The sequence below is a fragment of the Leucopleurus acutus genome, assembly GCF_964270905.1.
Source record: "Leucopleurus acutus genome assembly, chromosome: 15".
Lineage (NCBI taxonomy): Eukaryota > Metazoa > Chordata > Mammalia > Artiodactyla > Delphinidae > Leucopleurus > Leucopleurus acutus.
The window spans coordinates 25350086-25365049 of NC_139157.1; the positions used below are offsets into that span (position 1 = coordinate 25350086).

At 38.7% G+C, this 14964-nt stretch overlaps 1 protein-coding gene across 5 annotated transcripts in view; it reads left to right on the top strand.

The window, feature by feature from the left end:
- NHSL1 (NHS like 1) overlaps positions 1–14964 on the top strand; it is a 238315-nt gene that overhangs the window by 167437 nt on the left and 55914 nt on the right. For all 5 annotated transcript variants that reach the window (XM_082855973.1, XM_082855970.1, XM_082855974.1 and 2 more), the window contains exon 2: positions 12075–12227. In XM_082855973.1, coding sequence (XP_082712099.1) covers positions 12075–12227 — 153 coding nt within the window. The remainder of the gene's footprint in view (positions 1–12074; positions 12228–14964) is intronic.

Here is a 14964-nt window from a genome sequence, read left to right on the forward strand (position 1 = left end):
ACCACGCGTGCATGCGTGTGTGTGTATGTTTAACATTATTATTTAACTGTTAAATGTGTAAGATTACACCCAGTGTATATTCACATTTCCCCATTTGTCTAAAAGGCCTTTCTTTATAGCTGGTTTATCCAAAACTTGCATCCTATCCAGAATCACACATCTGGTTGTGATGTTCCTTAAATCTCTCTTAATCGGGCGCGTTCCCTTTATTGTTGTTATTATTTAATTGATTTATTGGAGAGGCCAGACCAGCAAAATGTTCCACTTTTCAGTTTGAGTGATTGTTTTTGTTTTTTCCTCTAGCTCTAAGTCTTGTATTTCCTGTAAAATGGAAAAATTGAACTTGTCAAAAATGTTTAACTCGAATTTACCATGGGTGATGTTTATATTACTTGGTATTTCATCATGTCCGGGCCCACATACTATCGGTTGTCCCAGTAGCGTCTGCTGGATTAAGGAGAAGGCAGGCTGATCCCTCCTTTGTGCTATTGCCCTAATAGTCCTCTTAGATGGCAGCTTTTCAGTAATGGCATTTAAAACTGACAAGTAAATCAAAGAAGAAGTTTTACATGTTTAAGATCTTAGACTAAAGAGATGAAGAGTAGTAATTTGTAAGAAAAATGCCTGATGTGAAAAATAAGAGATTGATTCTTTTTATTTATTTATTTAATTTTTGGCTCGTTGGGTCTTCATTGCTGCACGCAGGTATTCTGGCTTTCTCTAGTTGTGGCGAGCAGGGGCTACTCTTCCGGGGGTTCCCCTTTGTTGTGGTGCGCAGGCTTCTCATTGCAGTGGCTAAGAGATGGATCCTTTAGCCAACAACTGGCGAACTCATCTTTCAGCTTTTAATCAATTAAGTGCCAAACAGCAAGAACCTATGGTGAATTCAATTTGTCTTGAATAATATGAAGTATGTTTTTCCATCTGCTGTATCAAATACTTACGGCTATTTTTTAATATCATAAATTACAATTGTATTAACAAATGAACTTGTAGACTTTTTAAAAATCCCTTAATTGTGAAATTTTGTCTATCTGAAATTCAACTTTATCTGGGCATGCTGTATTTTATTTGGCAGTCCTGTTTTTAAAATTTACTCCCTTATTTGTACATTTATTGATTGTATTAATCCATCTGGCTGTTATTAATTTGCTTTGCAGCTTCAATAATGATTGCCATTTTCGTAGACTGTATATAATTTCTCTCAATATGCAAGTATTTATAAAAACATGAAACATATTTCTTCCAAAAGTTAAAGTTATGGGAAGACTTTGTTCCTCAATAAACCGAAGCTAGGCCTAAGCTTTCTGTAAGTCTCTATTATTAAAGCATTGTTACGAGCGTTTATTAAGGAGATTATGTTGCTAGTTAATTTTTATAAATTTCTAAAATCTCTTACTACTAAGTGTGTACCTTTTATTTTATAGACCTGTGGCCTTGCATAGGATACTTTCTGCTATAATTTCCAGTCCAACGAGTCTGAAAAGCACAAGAATGAATGGGTGTGTCTATGGATTTAAACGTTGTATTTCAAGTATTTTAACTATGCATAAAGATAATCAGTACACCTAAATTAACTTAGTCATGTACAGTCTTCTATTTCAGATGTTAAGCTTGATTTTTAAAAATAGCATAAAACACATCAGTAGTCAGTAAAAGCACCATTTATAGATAAGGTTAGGCTGAGAAATTTTCTATTTTCAAGAGCTAAATTCCTTTGAGACATGCTTAAATTATCACTTACAATCTGGAGCTCTGACCAGAACTCCATTACATCTGACTTTTCTTTCCCTTCCCTCCCCTTCCCCACTTAGATGACCACGGTGATCTTTGTTGATTATACAGTCCATTTTCAATTGATCTAGGACTCAAGTTTTATGTAATTCAAAATGTGTATATATATTATATGGCATAATCATGCCTTGTTTCTACTTGTAACTCCTGTTTAGTATTTGAAAATGTTTCTTTCTACAAAATACCTTTAAACAAAGTTTGTGAAAGTTTTCGATTCAAAATAAAGACTTTTAATGCCCTAACTGTATTTAATGCCTGAAGCTTTGTGTAGATGGGGAGGGGGAAGGGAAGAATTCAAGGGGGGTGGAGGCCTATCTATGAGTCCTTAGACAGCTCTGCACGTACGCTTATAGGTTTACACCTGTAATCTTTTGTCCTTAATAAAAAGAATAAGGGTATATTTTAAGGTTTACTGCAAATGAAAGCATGAGTGGTAACAGGGTCATTTATTAATAGCTAAGGTCTAATTTTTAAAATTTTACATGTTAACTATATAATGGTTCCTGAAACATAATACACACTGTTAAAGGCAGGCTGCTAAGACCAAGGGTGTTGTGGAAAAACAACCCTGCGTGAGAATTGGTTCTGACCTCCTCCCCACTGGCGTGATTTGCTGCCACTGGGTCTCCACCTTCTCTCCGTCCCTGCAGTCAAGCCCACTTAAGCCCCTCAGACACACTCTTCACCTACACTAGTGATGTCTTACAGTGTCACGCTGGCCATACAACTTCCTCTCTTAAACTCCTTCCGTGACTCCCTAGCCCACCAACTGAATTCCACTCCTTATGACAAGCAAGGCCCTTCAGGGTCAGGCCCCTGCCTCTCTCTCCACCTTTCTCCGTGTCACTCTCCCATAAGCTTACACCGAAGCATTTGCAGATCTCCGTGTGTCCCAGGACTGGGCTTTACCTAGAAGTTCCCTCTTCACCTCTGTTCCCTAACAGCTGTTTGTCTGTTTTCTACTGGAAGTTTTATGGTTTCTTACATTCAAGTCTTTTATCCATTTTGAGTTGGTTTTTGTGTGTGATGTGACACAGTGGTCTAGTTTCATTGTTTCGCACGTGGCTCTCTAGTTTTCCCAACACCATTAAGGGCCCATCAACAGATGAATGGATAAAGTAGATGTGGTGTGTGTGTATGCACATAACACACACACACACACACACACAATGGAATACTACTAGTAAGTCATACAAAAAGATGAAATCTTGCCATTGGCCACAACACGGATGGACCTTGAAGGTATCATGCTATGTGAAATAAGTCAGATGGAGAAAGACAAATACCATATGATTTCATTCATATGTGGAATCTAAATAAATAAAATAAACCAAACAAAAACAAACACGGATAAAGAGACCAGAGTAGTGGTTACCAGAAGGGATGGGGGTGGGAAGAGGGAAAAATGGATAAAGGGGGTCAACTGTATGGTGACGGAGGGAAACTGAACTCTTGGTGGTGAGCAGGCTGAAGTTCGGACAGAAGTTTAAAAATAATGTTGTACACATAAAACCTATGTAATGCTAGAAAGCAATTTTTTTAAAAAGCTTAAGTGGCTGCCAATAACTAAAATATGTTTGGGTTTGCTTGAATTCTTCTCTAGGGAGCAATACTGTGGCAGTGTTTTCTGACCTAATACCTCAAAGTATGACACAGGATCTAAAGCTAAATACATTAACTTTCAAACACAAATAAAAAACTAATTTATAAAAAATAAATTTAAAATAAGTGAGCTACATACCCTTTATCATCTTTCCAGTAAACATCATGGTCTTATCTCTCTCGCTATACTTATTCATTGTTTTATTATTTTTATCTGTTTGGGTGCGGTTCCTCCCCGCTGGACTCTGAACTTCCTAAGAAAGTCAGTGGCCATGTTGGATTTACTTTCAACCTGGATGCCTAACACAAGGCAGCTAATAAGCGCTCGATGTAAAATTGCTGACTGGTGGAACATAAATGCATATTCACAGTTAAAATTTTTAGAATATGTGTTACTTTGCAAAATATTCCTCTGACTCTTTGCTGGTATGTTATATACCCGCTCCTGGGAAGTAATCAGATAACTGTAGAAATAATCGGATGATTCCTAGAAGAAAAAATTTAAATGTTGGTTAAAAATAAGATTTCATTTCAGTGAAAGATTAAGCAGAAATGTTGGACTTTTATGAATAAGGATGCCAGTATTTATACAATAGTAGTGGTAATAGAATTCCAAAATTCTGGACTAGGACAAGCCGCCAGGATTATTCAAGTGATATTAGAGCATATTTTCCTTTGTAATATTTGACGGTATTTTTAGAGAATAATGATTTACTCTTAAATATTTTAATTTATAGGTTCTAATAAGGACTTTTGTGTAAGATACATTAGCTTGAATGTACTAACTGAAGACTTCTACTCTTAAATATTTTTATTAGTTATGGGCTCTAATAAAGACTTTGGTGTAAGATATATTAACTTGAATGTAATTAAAGATATCTTTGCAAAACTTAATTGCGCTAATGAAAGAGGGCTCAGGACACCCAGATTCTCATCTTAGCTCTGACATGCATCAGCGTCTAGATCTCAGTTTTCTCATTTTTAACTGGAGTTCAAATGTACCTGTCTGGTTCACTGAAAAATTGACTGTCAGCCCTAACAGAAATGAGAAAGTTCTTGATAAGTCGCTAATTTAAGTAAACTGGCTTAAATTAGACGTTCAGCTTGAGATAATGTGAGATTCGAATAGAGGTTAGTAAGATGGAACTGGAGGACAGACCAATGAAAGACAGCAGATGGAGGTGAAGACTGAGCGGGGTGTTTAAAGGCAGAAGCTTCATCCAGAGGTCAGCATATCTTTCTCTCATCCAGAGAGTAAATACGTTCAGCTTTGCAGGGCATATAGCCTTTGACGCAACTACTCAGCTCTGCAGTTGTGTGCAGCGTGAGAGCAGCGTAGACAGTAGATGAATGCATGGGCGTAGTGGTGTTCCATCACAACTTTATTATTGGACACTGAAATTTGAGTCTCATATAATTTCACATGTCATGAAGTATTATTCTTTTAGGTTTTTTTCAACCATTTATAAAGGGACCAGCTGGATTTGGCCCAAGGGCCATAATTTGTTGACTCCTGCCTCACACCACTAAAATCATTAAGGTTTCAAGGGGGAATAAGTGAATAGCATAGGACGGAAGTATAACGACTGGCTCGTGGAAGCTTGTTAAGAGTTTGTCAGAATCCAGAGAAGGGGCAATCAAAGGTAGGAAAGGAGCTAGTGGTTTGCAGTGTTGCTGAAGAACAGTGCCAGAACTGGGTCATTAGCCGTAAATGATTCAAAAGATGACTAGAAAGATGAGGAGAGAGCAGAAGACCATTGGTACTGGTTAGAAGTTCATGGTGACCACTGAGAATTTTTTTAAATGGTGAGTGGTAGAATTTTAGGCAGGGGGAAAGATAATTTGTGCATCAAAACTGGAAGTGATAGGTTTAGAGCAATCATTCATGCAGCTGGCTGTTTAACTCTGCAGCACGTAGAAAGACAACCATGAGGTTGTGAAGTTGATTTCCATTCACAGTAAAGGGCATTACTGTCCCTTTATTAAACTTAAGGCTGCTTAGCTGTCTCTTCAGATATTATTCATGTCTCTAACAAACACTTATATATGCTTACCACATACCAGGGACTGTTCCAAGGACCTTGTCAATAATAACTCTTGAAGTTCTCATAATAGCCTTGTAATGTAGTGTTATTACCTCCGTGTTACAGATGAGAAAACCAAGGTATGGAGAGGTCACTTCTCTAGTAAGTGGCCAGTATCCTGGGTGACATGGCTCCAGAGCTGAGCTCTTCACTCCTTTGCTATGCTGTCAAGTCTTCCACGTCCGGGATATTAGAACTTTTTAAAAAAATTGTTGCTACTGGTATAGAGCTAAAGTTAGAATAAGAAGTACCATGGATTTATGTATTTTCTGTTGAATGTGTAAATGGAACCATTGAAAAATACTAGACACTTTCGTAAAACCATGGCTCTTCAATAAACTGTGACATCCAGGCAAATGCAAATTATAAGATGAAAACACTTCCTGGGCTTCCCTGGTGGTGCAGTGGTTGCGAGTCCGCCTGCCGATGCAGGGTACACGGGTTCATGCCCTGGTCTGGGAAGATCCCACATGCCGCGGAGCGGCTGGGCCCATGAGTCATGGCCGCTGAGCCTGCGCGTCCGGAGCCTGTGCTCTGCAACAGGAGAGGCCACAGCAGTGAGAGGCCGCGTACAGTTTAAAAAAAAAAAAAAAAAAAAAAAAAAAACCCAAAAAACCACTTCCTCATTCTCATGCTTCTATGCAGGATGTAAAGTAAGAGATGAGAAAATCATTGGGGAAATCTTTATCATTAACAAGCTCTTTCCAAACACGACTTATTATGTAACACAATAAATACCATAATTTCCGTGGTTCTTTCCTGAAGCTCTGGACTTAGGAGGTTAAGAGGCAGTGCGGAATAATGCATAGAGGACAGTGTGCCCCCTGTGCGCCCTGGGAAGTGGAGTAGAAGCCTGCTTTCTACCCCTAGACTCACCACTGACTGCTGTGTAACCACATAATGGCATTATCTTTACACAACTCAGGCCACTTAATATCAGGTTTAATTGAATGAGAAAGGAAATTACTCCATGCGTGACTCTTACCAGAGTTCATTTTCTTAGAGCACTTCTCTGACTAGTCCTAATGTCTCACTACCGATAAACATATCTCCCTCTTTAAAATGAGAGCCGGTGGGATTCACTGGATAGATTCTTATTTTATTGCCATTGCCTCCTTCAAGGTTTTACTCAGATCTCACTTTTTCAAGCTCTACCCTGACTCCTGTTTAATACTACAACTTGGCCACCTCCCCTCCTCCCAAGCCCCTTTTATCCTATTCAACTTTTTCCTTTGTCCATTCCACTTACCATATAATTGTGGTTTACTGTCAAGTAATGTAAGCTCCAAGAGGGATCTCAAATGAGTGGCCCTTAGTATGTGCTCAATATTTATCTTTTAATGAATGAATCCATGTTCCAGTGCCATTGTTGTATACATGAAAGGCCACATGCTGTTTCCAGTTGGAAGTTTGCATGGGGACATTCTACCTCGGAAACCTGTTGGTTGTGAACTGAATAGGAGTGCTCCTGCCAGAAACCTCTACTACCTGTCTGAGTGCAATGAGCTGAGAGGCAGCTCTTGAAGCCGGGCCAGGTTGTCATTCTTGCTTACAAGTGTGTTTTCCTAAGGGAGACTTTGCACACTCGTTTCAGGCAGCTTACACTCACAGTAGTTTGTCATTTGCCATCTGGCCATGTGGTTACTTTTAAATAAAGCTATGTATGGGATGAAATAACACAAATTGGAAATCTTTGATAATATGTATGGTGATAGGATAATATGTGTGTTTTGGTTTTTTTTGTTTGCTTTGCTTTTGTTGTTGTTTAAAAAATAAGATTGGGGGGGAAAATGATTTGAGGAGGAATCATTCCAAAGTTTTCCCTAGAGGGAGCCCCTTATATAAATTTTATTCTTTGACTAAGAGCTTTTGTTATAAACTAAATGTTTTGAATTAGTGGGTTATTACATTTTTCCATTCAGTTGTAAGCCTGGCCCAAAGCTATGAAATAAGAGGTTGTCTAACGTGCCTCAAAAACTGTTTTGCCATGAAGTGGAATTGGGGAGAGATGTGAGGAACATTCTTTTCCTTTGTCCCTTTTCATAATATTTTCTTACTTGTGTTCTTTTCCTTTTTGTTCCTGTCCCTTTACCCCAGAGTGTATTTTTTACAGTGTCTGCTTGTACCACGTTTCGGATTCTTCTCTGTTTGTGTTTCCCCAGTTCTCTGTGGCTAATTGCAAATGGGCGAAAGAACCAGAACTCAGTACAGTACATTCAAGTTAAAGAGAAACTCAAATAATGATTGTTAGAAATTATTCCTCTTCTCTCCCATGGGTGTGGAATTTTTAAAACCTGGCTTAGATGATAATTAAATTTAAAATACAGATTTAAATGATTAGGGTACTATATCATCTAATTTCTCCTTTGGAGTGGGAGAGGTTGAAGGGTTTTTTTGTGGGGTGAGGTGGGAGAGTTGCGGCAGCTAGATGCAAACAAGATCACCCTTTGGAACAATGACAACGCTATGCTCACACTGACAAGAAAAAAAAAAGAAACTGGGTGAGAAGACGGGGCGTACTAAATTGCAGGAAAATGCAACCAAGTCCTCATTTACAGCTCCATGGAGATTCTATTGTAAAGTTTTACTGCTTCTTTGCAAACATTCCTTTGGTGTGGGAGGCTGAGCCTGGGGGCATGGTTGGGGAAACAATAGTCTGGCTCTTTTTTCCCCCCGAAATCAGTTCAAATGCCTGACTTAACTAGGGAGTCAAAGAATCAACAGACTGGCTCTAAGACTTGGCAGCTCCAGTGAAAAGATCTGGATGTTCACAGTGGCCCAGTGAAAATGGGGAACACATTTACTTCACCTCAACTTCCTTAAGGAAAATCTGCACTGTTTTTTTGGAATCCAGAGAGGAGAAACTTCTGATCTATTGGAGAGAAAACTGAATAATTGAGCACCAAGACAGAAAGACCGATGTGACTATCATGCAAATAAGAACTGTGATTGGCTTTCTCTTTCTGTACACGTTGTCACTGGCCGCTCTCAGCCTTAAAGATTAGGTTTCAGTGGGAGCGTTTCAGGTTCAAGGACTGTTAATGGTTTGTAACTGCCTGACAATAAGCTCAACCTCAAAGTTACATCACCCCGGGCAGATGTCTAAGGATTCAAGGCCAGAGGAAGAAAGTTCGAATCTGGAGCAGAAGGATGCCGCTTGCCACCTGCTTGCTGCGCTGAGCTTTTAATGTGATTCAAATTTCTAAGCCCTATGTAGACATCCTGGAAATGGTGGTCTTTATTAATACAAAGATCAAGTCTTTAATTAAACTTTTTAGGAAGAAAAGTAAGTAGTTTCTTTTCTCCCCCACTACATGCGAGTGTGTGTGTGTGTGTGTGTGTGTGTGTGTGTGTGTGTGTGTGTGTGTTTTATGTACTACTTCATCCTTTCGAGTGACGGAATTAAGAGTGTGAAACAGCATAATTGGCATGAGTTAAACTCCATTCTATACCAAGTTGTTCAAACACCTCAGACTTTTGTAACTCTAGGGCAGAATTCTGTGATTTTTTTTTAGCATGTCTTATTTATTTATAGTTGGGATTTTAGGTGAATTCATTTCTGCTGCTCAAAAGAAGTCCTTTGAAGAAGGGGAGGGAAAAAAACCCTTGTATTTACTTTATGTCTGCCTTGATGTACAGTGTATGGTTTTTTGATTCTTTGGCTAAATATATGAGGAGCCTCTGTGTAATGTATCACATATTTTTGGTGGGGATGATCCTCTAAAACTCCCTGGCACTCTGTTAGGTATTTAAGAGCTCAAGGACAGGCTCTGTCTAGACTGATCAGTCATTGTAAAGTACACAGCTTTTGTGATGTGGCTTCATTGTATTCTTACCACTGGTTTAAATTTCTTTAATCCAGGCGCTTCTTCATTCTTTGGAAAGTATACTTTTTATAAATACATGGTTCTGTTTTTTACATAGTTGTTGGTTTATTTTATTTTACTTTAGTGTTTGGACCAGTGGATTTAAGCTGGATATATGTGCCATGGGCAGGAGCCACTGGTAAGAGAAACTTTGGAGAAAACAAAAGAACAGCCCTTGGGGCTCATTTCTACAGCTTCCCTGGTTGAAGGCTGTCTTTGGATGGGCTGATTAAAGTCTGCCGTGGCAAGAGTGAGATACACCAGGGGAGAGACAACTGTTCTTTCTTAGGAGCCAGTTTGGTAGCTGTGTGGTGGGGCTGATGGTGTGATTACACAGACACTATTACTTGGATTTGATTTGTAATTGGCGAATAGGAAGAGTTTCAATTTTCAGTATTTTCCAACTATGAAGTATGGTAATTCAGTCTTTCAAATAAATAGACATTAGCGCAAAACATTGCAATTAACTGTGGCTACTCTTTGGGGGACATATGGTGAGTCCCACCCTGTGCAAGACTCTCAGATACATAACTAAGAGCTAAATCGGGTCTCTGTGGATTTCACAGATTAAGTTTGATAGTTCTATGCGCCATGCAAAACATTTGTTCCACGGAGGTTATGTGAAATGCCAGGTGCCTAGTTTACATGCTGCTTTTAGCAAACATTAAAAGCAGAAAGCACACAGGACATTTCTGTTTTTATTTAACTTGATGTCTAGTTCTCAATGTTTATTTTCCCATGTAGCAATTTATGGAGAAAGTGGGATGGTTTTAAAAAATTTTGTCCAGTTTTATTGAGATATAATTGACATATAGCACTGTGTACGTTTAAGGTGTATAGCGTGATTTGACTTGCATACATCATGAAATGATTTTCACAATATGTTTAGTGAACATTCATCATCTCATATAGATACAAAAGAAAAAGAAAAAATTTTTTTCTTTGTGATGAGAATTCTGAGGATATACTCTCTGAACAACTTTTATATAGAACACAGCAGTGTTACTTGTGTTCATCATGTTGCATATCACGTCCCTAGTACTAATTTATCTTACAACTGGAGAAGGTGGGATGATTTAGGAAATGAATTATTTAAAGCCTGCCTTGTAGAATTCAGTAGCTGTAGAGAAGATGGTATATGGGGTGAGCGCTGACCATGGTATATGTGGTGGCTTGTGTTCCCAGGGGCACTGAGAAAGGCCAAGTTCCTCTTCAGCGATGGTTGAAAAGTCAGGAGCTACCTTCAAGTAATTGCACTGCTCTCGCCACAACCGTTCTTTACATGAGTTATTTCATAAGCTAAGACTTTACATATATTAGTTCATTTGATCTGTTTAATGGCTGTAATAGCTGTACTGTAAGGTACGTTGGGTTAACTTTAAACATGTTCAAATAGAAAGGTTCAATAGTTCATGCACACCTGTTGATTTTATTTTACGAGTCTACTTTATGGTCTCATTTCCAGGGACATGTTACGTTGTAGAAACAAGTATGCCCAGGGTGCCCTGTGTGGCATAGGTCAGAGGTAGGGGAAGACTCGCCTCTGACTCACAATTGTCGTATCTGCTGGTTTTACAGGAGTTAGACTTGTCACCCTCAGTAACTGCCTCAGCACAGGGTCCTTCTCAAACTTCTTTAGTCTCTACTACACCTGGCTTACGGCAGCAGTTATATAGAGAGTATTTAAAAAATTGTTGTTGAATATTTATGGTGCTGTCAGTTTCGTGTTGGTACCCCACTTAGATTGTGTTGTCAGGAAAAAATGAAATGCGTAGACAAAGCGATCCCAGTCCCTAGAAGGATAAAGGAAAATTGTCATAGAGATTTAGCCTACCTGTCATTTCCCCCTCTGATGTCCTCAATCTCTTTTGTGTTGGAAAAATTCAATTGAATTGGATTATATTGGGAAAAGTCAATTGCATTGGAATTTCTAAAAACATTGGAATATAAAAAGTATTCCATGAAAGCGAGAAATACAGAGAAAATTTTGTAGCACAAATGGATTTCTAATTAGATATGCTATTTAAATGTATTACCTTGAATGTTTATGATTAGTTTTGTAAAAACCCAATTGAGTTTATAACAGTGATGTTTTAAAAATAATGCCTTAGAGGGGAAAGAATTGGTCCCAACTTCTTAGTAGAAAATTTGTTTTCTGTCTTGACAATCTAACATTTACTAAAGCAATGACATAGTACAATTTACTATTATTTGTCATGGCGGAGTTCAGCAGGAGTTGGAGGTCTTCACTGACTTTGTTAATCGCTTTCTAACATTGGAGTAGAGGGAGGGCCTAAAAAGCTGGGAAGCAATTAACTGAACAAACACGAAACACAGTGGGAAGGACCCCTGGGATCTGAGATTGAATCTTTTTTTTTTTTTTTTTTTTTTTTTTTTTTGCGGTACGGGGGCCTCTCACTGTTGTGGCCTCTCCCGTTGCGGAGCACAGGCTCCGGACGCACAGGCTCAGCGGCCATGGCTCACGGGTCCAGCCGCTCCGCGGCATGTGGGATCCTCCCGGACCGGAACACGAACCCGTGTCCCCTGCATCGGCAGGCGGACTCTCAACCACTGCGCCACCAGGGAAGCCCCCTGAGATTGAATCCTATTCAAAATTTGTTCCATTTCTCCCTTGCCGGCCCTTACCTATGGATGTGTTAGGTACCAAGAACTCACCTTGATGTAACACATTTAATTTGACCTCTGAATGTGTTCTTTCTTTCTACAGCTGTTTCCAACCTAGATGAGGAGAGTCGATGGACAGTCCACTACACTGCTCCATGGCACCAGCAGGAGAATGTGTTCCTTCCCACCACAAGACCCCCCTGCGTAGAGGACCTGCACCGCCAAGCCAAGCTCAACCTCAAATCAGTATTGAGGGGTAAGATGGTGCCCTGCAAGCGTGCTGTTCTTGGATTATTGACTGTTAGAATTGAAAGCATAGATTTAGTTGCTATTTATAATGAACGGATAGTATGCTGTGTCTTTATAAAATATCATAAATACTCACAACCTAATACATGCCTAATATGTTCTGGTCTCTGAAAGCTGCCAATTTACAGATAGGCAAATCTGTCCTTAAAGAGCCTGCTCCATGTTAGAACCCTCGAGCATGTTTAAACCACTAGTACCAATTTAATCCAAATAAACACCTGCTGATGTGGGGAATTTTGCCACTGCCTTTTTAAGACTATTGTAAGTATTCAAAGCAAATTGTTAAAGCTAGTACTTTGTAATGGTTTGTTCAGTTAGTTCAAGTTGGGTGGAAAGGGGACCTAAATATAGACTGTGAAGGAGTGCAGAGTGGTTTGATTTATCAGAACTTGGGCAGCACCCAACGGGGCTCCTTTAAGCCCAGGTGGGCAGAGTGCACTGTGGCCAGCAGGAAATCCAGGAAGAGTGTACACCTGTATCTAGTTTAAAATTCTCATTTTTACCTCAGCTTGTTGCTGATGTTAAGAAGAGTTTATGCATGGTACAAAGAAGGCATCCTAAAAGTGATAAAGGAGGGAGGACGTTCTTTAAAAGAGGAAGAAGTGACTTTTAAGATTCAGAGATTTGCTCTTAAAGCAACAAACCAACATTCTTATCCTACCAGACTCTGCTTCTACCAGTTTTCTCCTCTGTGCTGTTTGGGATCTAACTATACTAAAAAAGTACTTGTTGCTTAGCTGAAATTTAATTTAATCAGGCATCCTATATTTTAACTAATTGTTTAAGACTTACATCTAAGAAATACTGTTATTGATTCAAGAAAAACCCAGCATGAGGACCCCTCTAATTTTTATGATATTTTTTACTTGTGTATCAGTCATTTATTAAGTAATTCATATATTAATGTACTGTTACTATAACTGCTGTGGTTACTAGCTAACATTTATTAAACACTCAACTCTATACCAAGTATTGCTCTAAACCATTGCACATATTATCTCTTAATCCTCACAATAATCTACAAACCATTACTGTGCCAGTTTTACAGATGACAACATAGAGACACAAAGATCAGAAACTTGCCTAAGATCTCAAAGTTAGTGGCAAAACCAAGATTTAACCTTGGACGGTCTCAGGCTATAGAGCCCATATTCTTAACTGCTGCCTTTAACAACCTTTTGTTTGAAACCTATTAAATAATGGCAGAAATGCAGAATACACAGACAGGGTCTCAGCTCTCGTGGAATTTATACTTATACCTAGAGTGCAAATCACAGTGTGAAAAATACTCGAGAGGTGCCAAAAATTGCTGTATTGTAATTAAAGAAAGCAGATAATCTCTGCTTAGAGAAGGAATAGCTGTCAGTCGACTCACAATAGATTTGGTATTCCGAGCAGAACTGTACAAACATTTTCGATCATGGCCCTGTTTTTTCTTCCTTTAATCTTTTCTAATGCTTCAGTTATCTCATATGTATCTTGCAGTCTTATGTATCTTGTATCTTACAGTCTTGGCATTGGACTCTCCAGCAATGAGGACATTATTGAGCTCCCTTTTTCATTTAGACTGAATACCCTGTATATTTAGTGACTAAACGCTTAAATGAGAAGAATCACGTTAGCTGGGCTCCTCCGTATGGCCTTGGAGTTGTACTTTGACCTTTGTTGACTTCATGAGGTGCCTAAATCCAGCCACAATTTCTTCTAGATCCCTTCAGTTCCTAGTGACTTGTCTTTAGTAAATTTTGACAAAGAGCTTCTCTACGTAGAGCTCACCTTCCTCCACCAAAGAATTACTAAGAAGATTAAATGGCAAGGTTCCCAGGACAAACCCCTGAGGGAGTGCCATTGTTAACATTTCTCTTGTTGCTCTGAAGACAGAACACTGCATGGTCTGGCTTGTAGAGAATGCTTTCTCAAAGGTATATGTGAGTTTGAATATTCAGGCCCAGTGGTTTTTTGATAACTCTCCAGGAAATTGTGCTTCACTACCTCTTTCATGTATTTTTCAAGTACCAGATCAGAGCTTCTCTTTTCTGCCCTTAGAACACTGAGCATCTGTATATAGATTTTTCTGATTTTATTTTCTTTTGGACTGTTCAACAGATACCTATGAAATATCATCACCGCTGGTTTTGCCTACACTTAGATTTTATTTTGAAAAGGTAAATGCTTCAGCGATTGCTTAAATGCCCTAAAATCGTTCATCGAAGGGATTTACTGTTAATAAAATTAATAAGTTTGGGAAATTCTTACAGCTCAACTTTTAAATCTGGATTTAAATGCACCTTAAGAGATTTCAGATAACGGATAACTTGAAGAATAGTGGTTGAGAAAGATGAAACGAGAAAGAACATCTGAGTTCTTTTGTTCTTCATTTATTTACTTTTAGTCACATGCACAGAACTTCACATACCACTTCCCCTACATCATGTTAGCAACTCGAAATAAACACATGAGTGCAGAGTATTTATTGCCTCATTATCAGTGAAGATTAAAAAGAAAAAATCCAGTCCCTTACTATATGGCAGCTGTTAAAGTATGATGTTATATAAGATTATCAGTCTAAGTTAATATGACCTCAACAGCCTTTGCTTAAAAATACAGAAAGGTAGGTCACTATTCACAGCGAGCATTCTAATATTTTGTTCCTCCTTTTAGTCTTACTATGACTTTGTCCATTG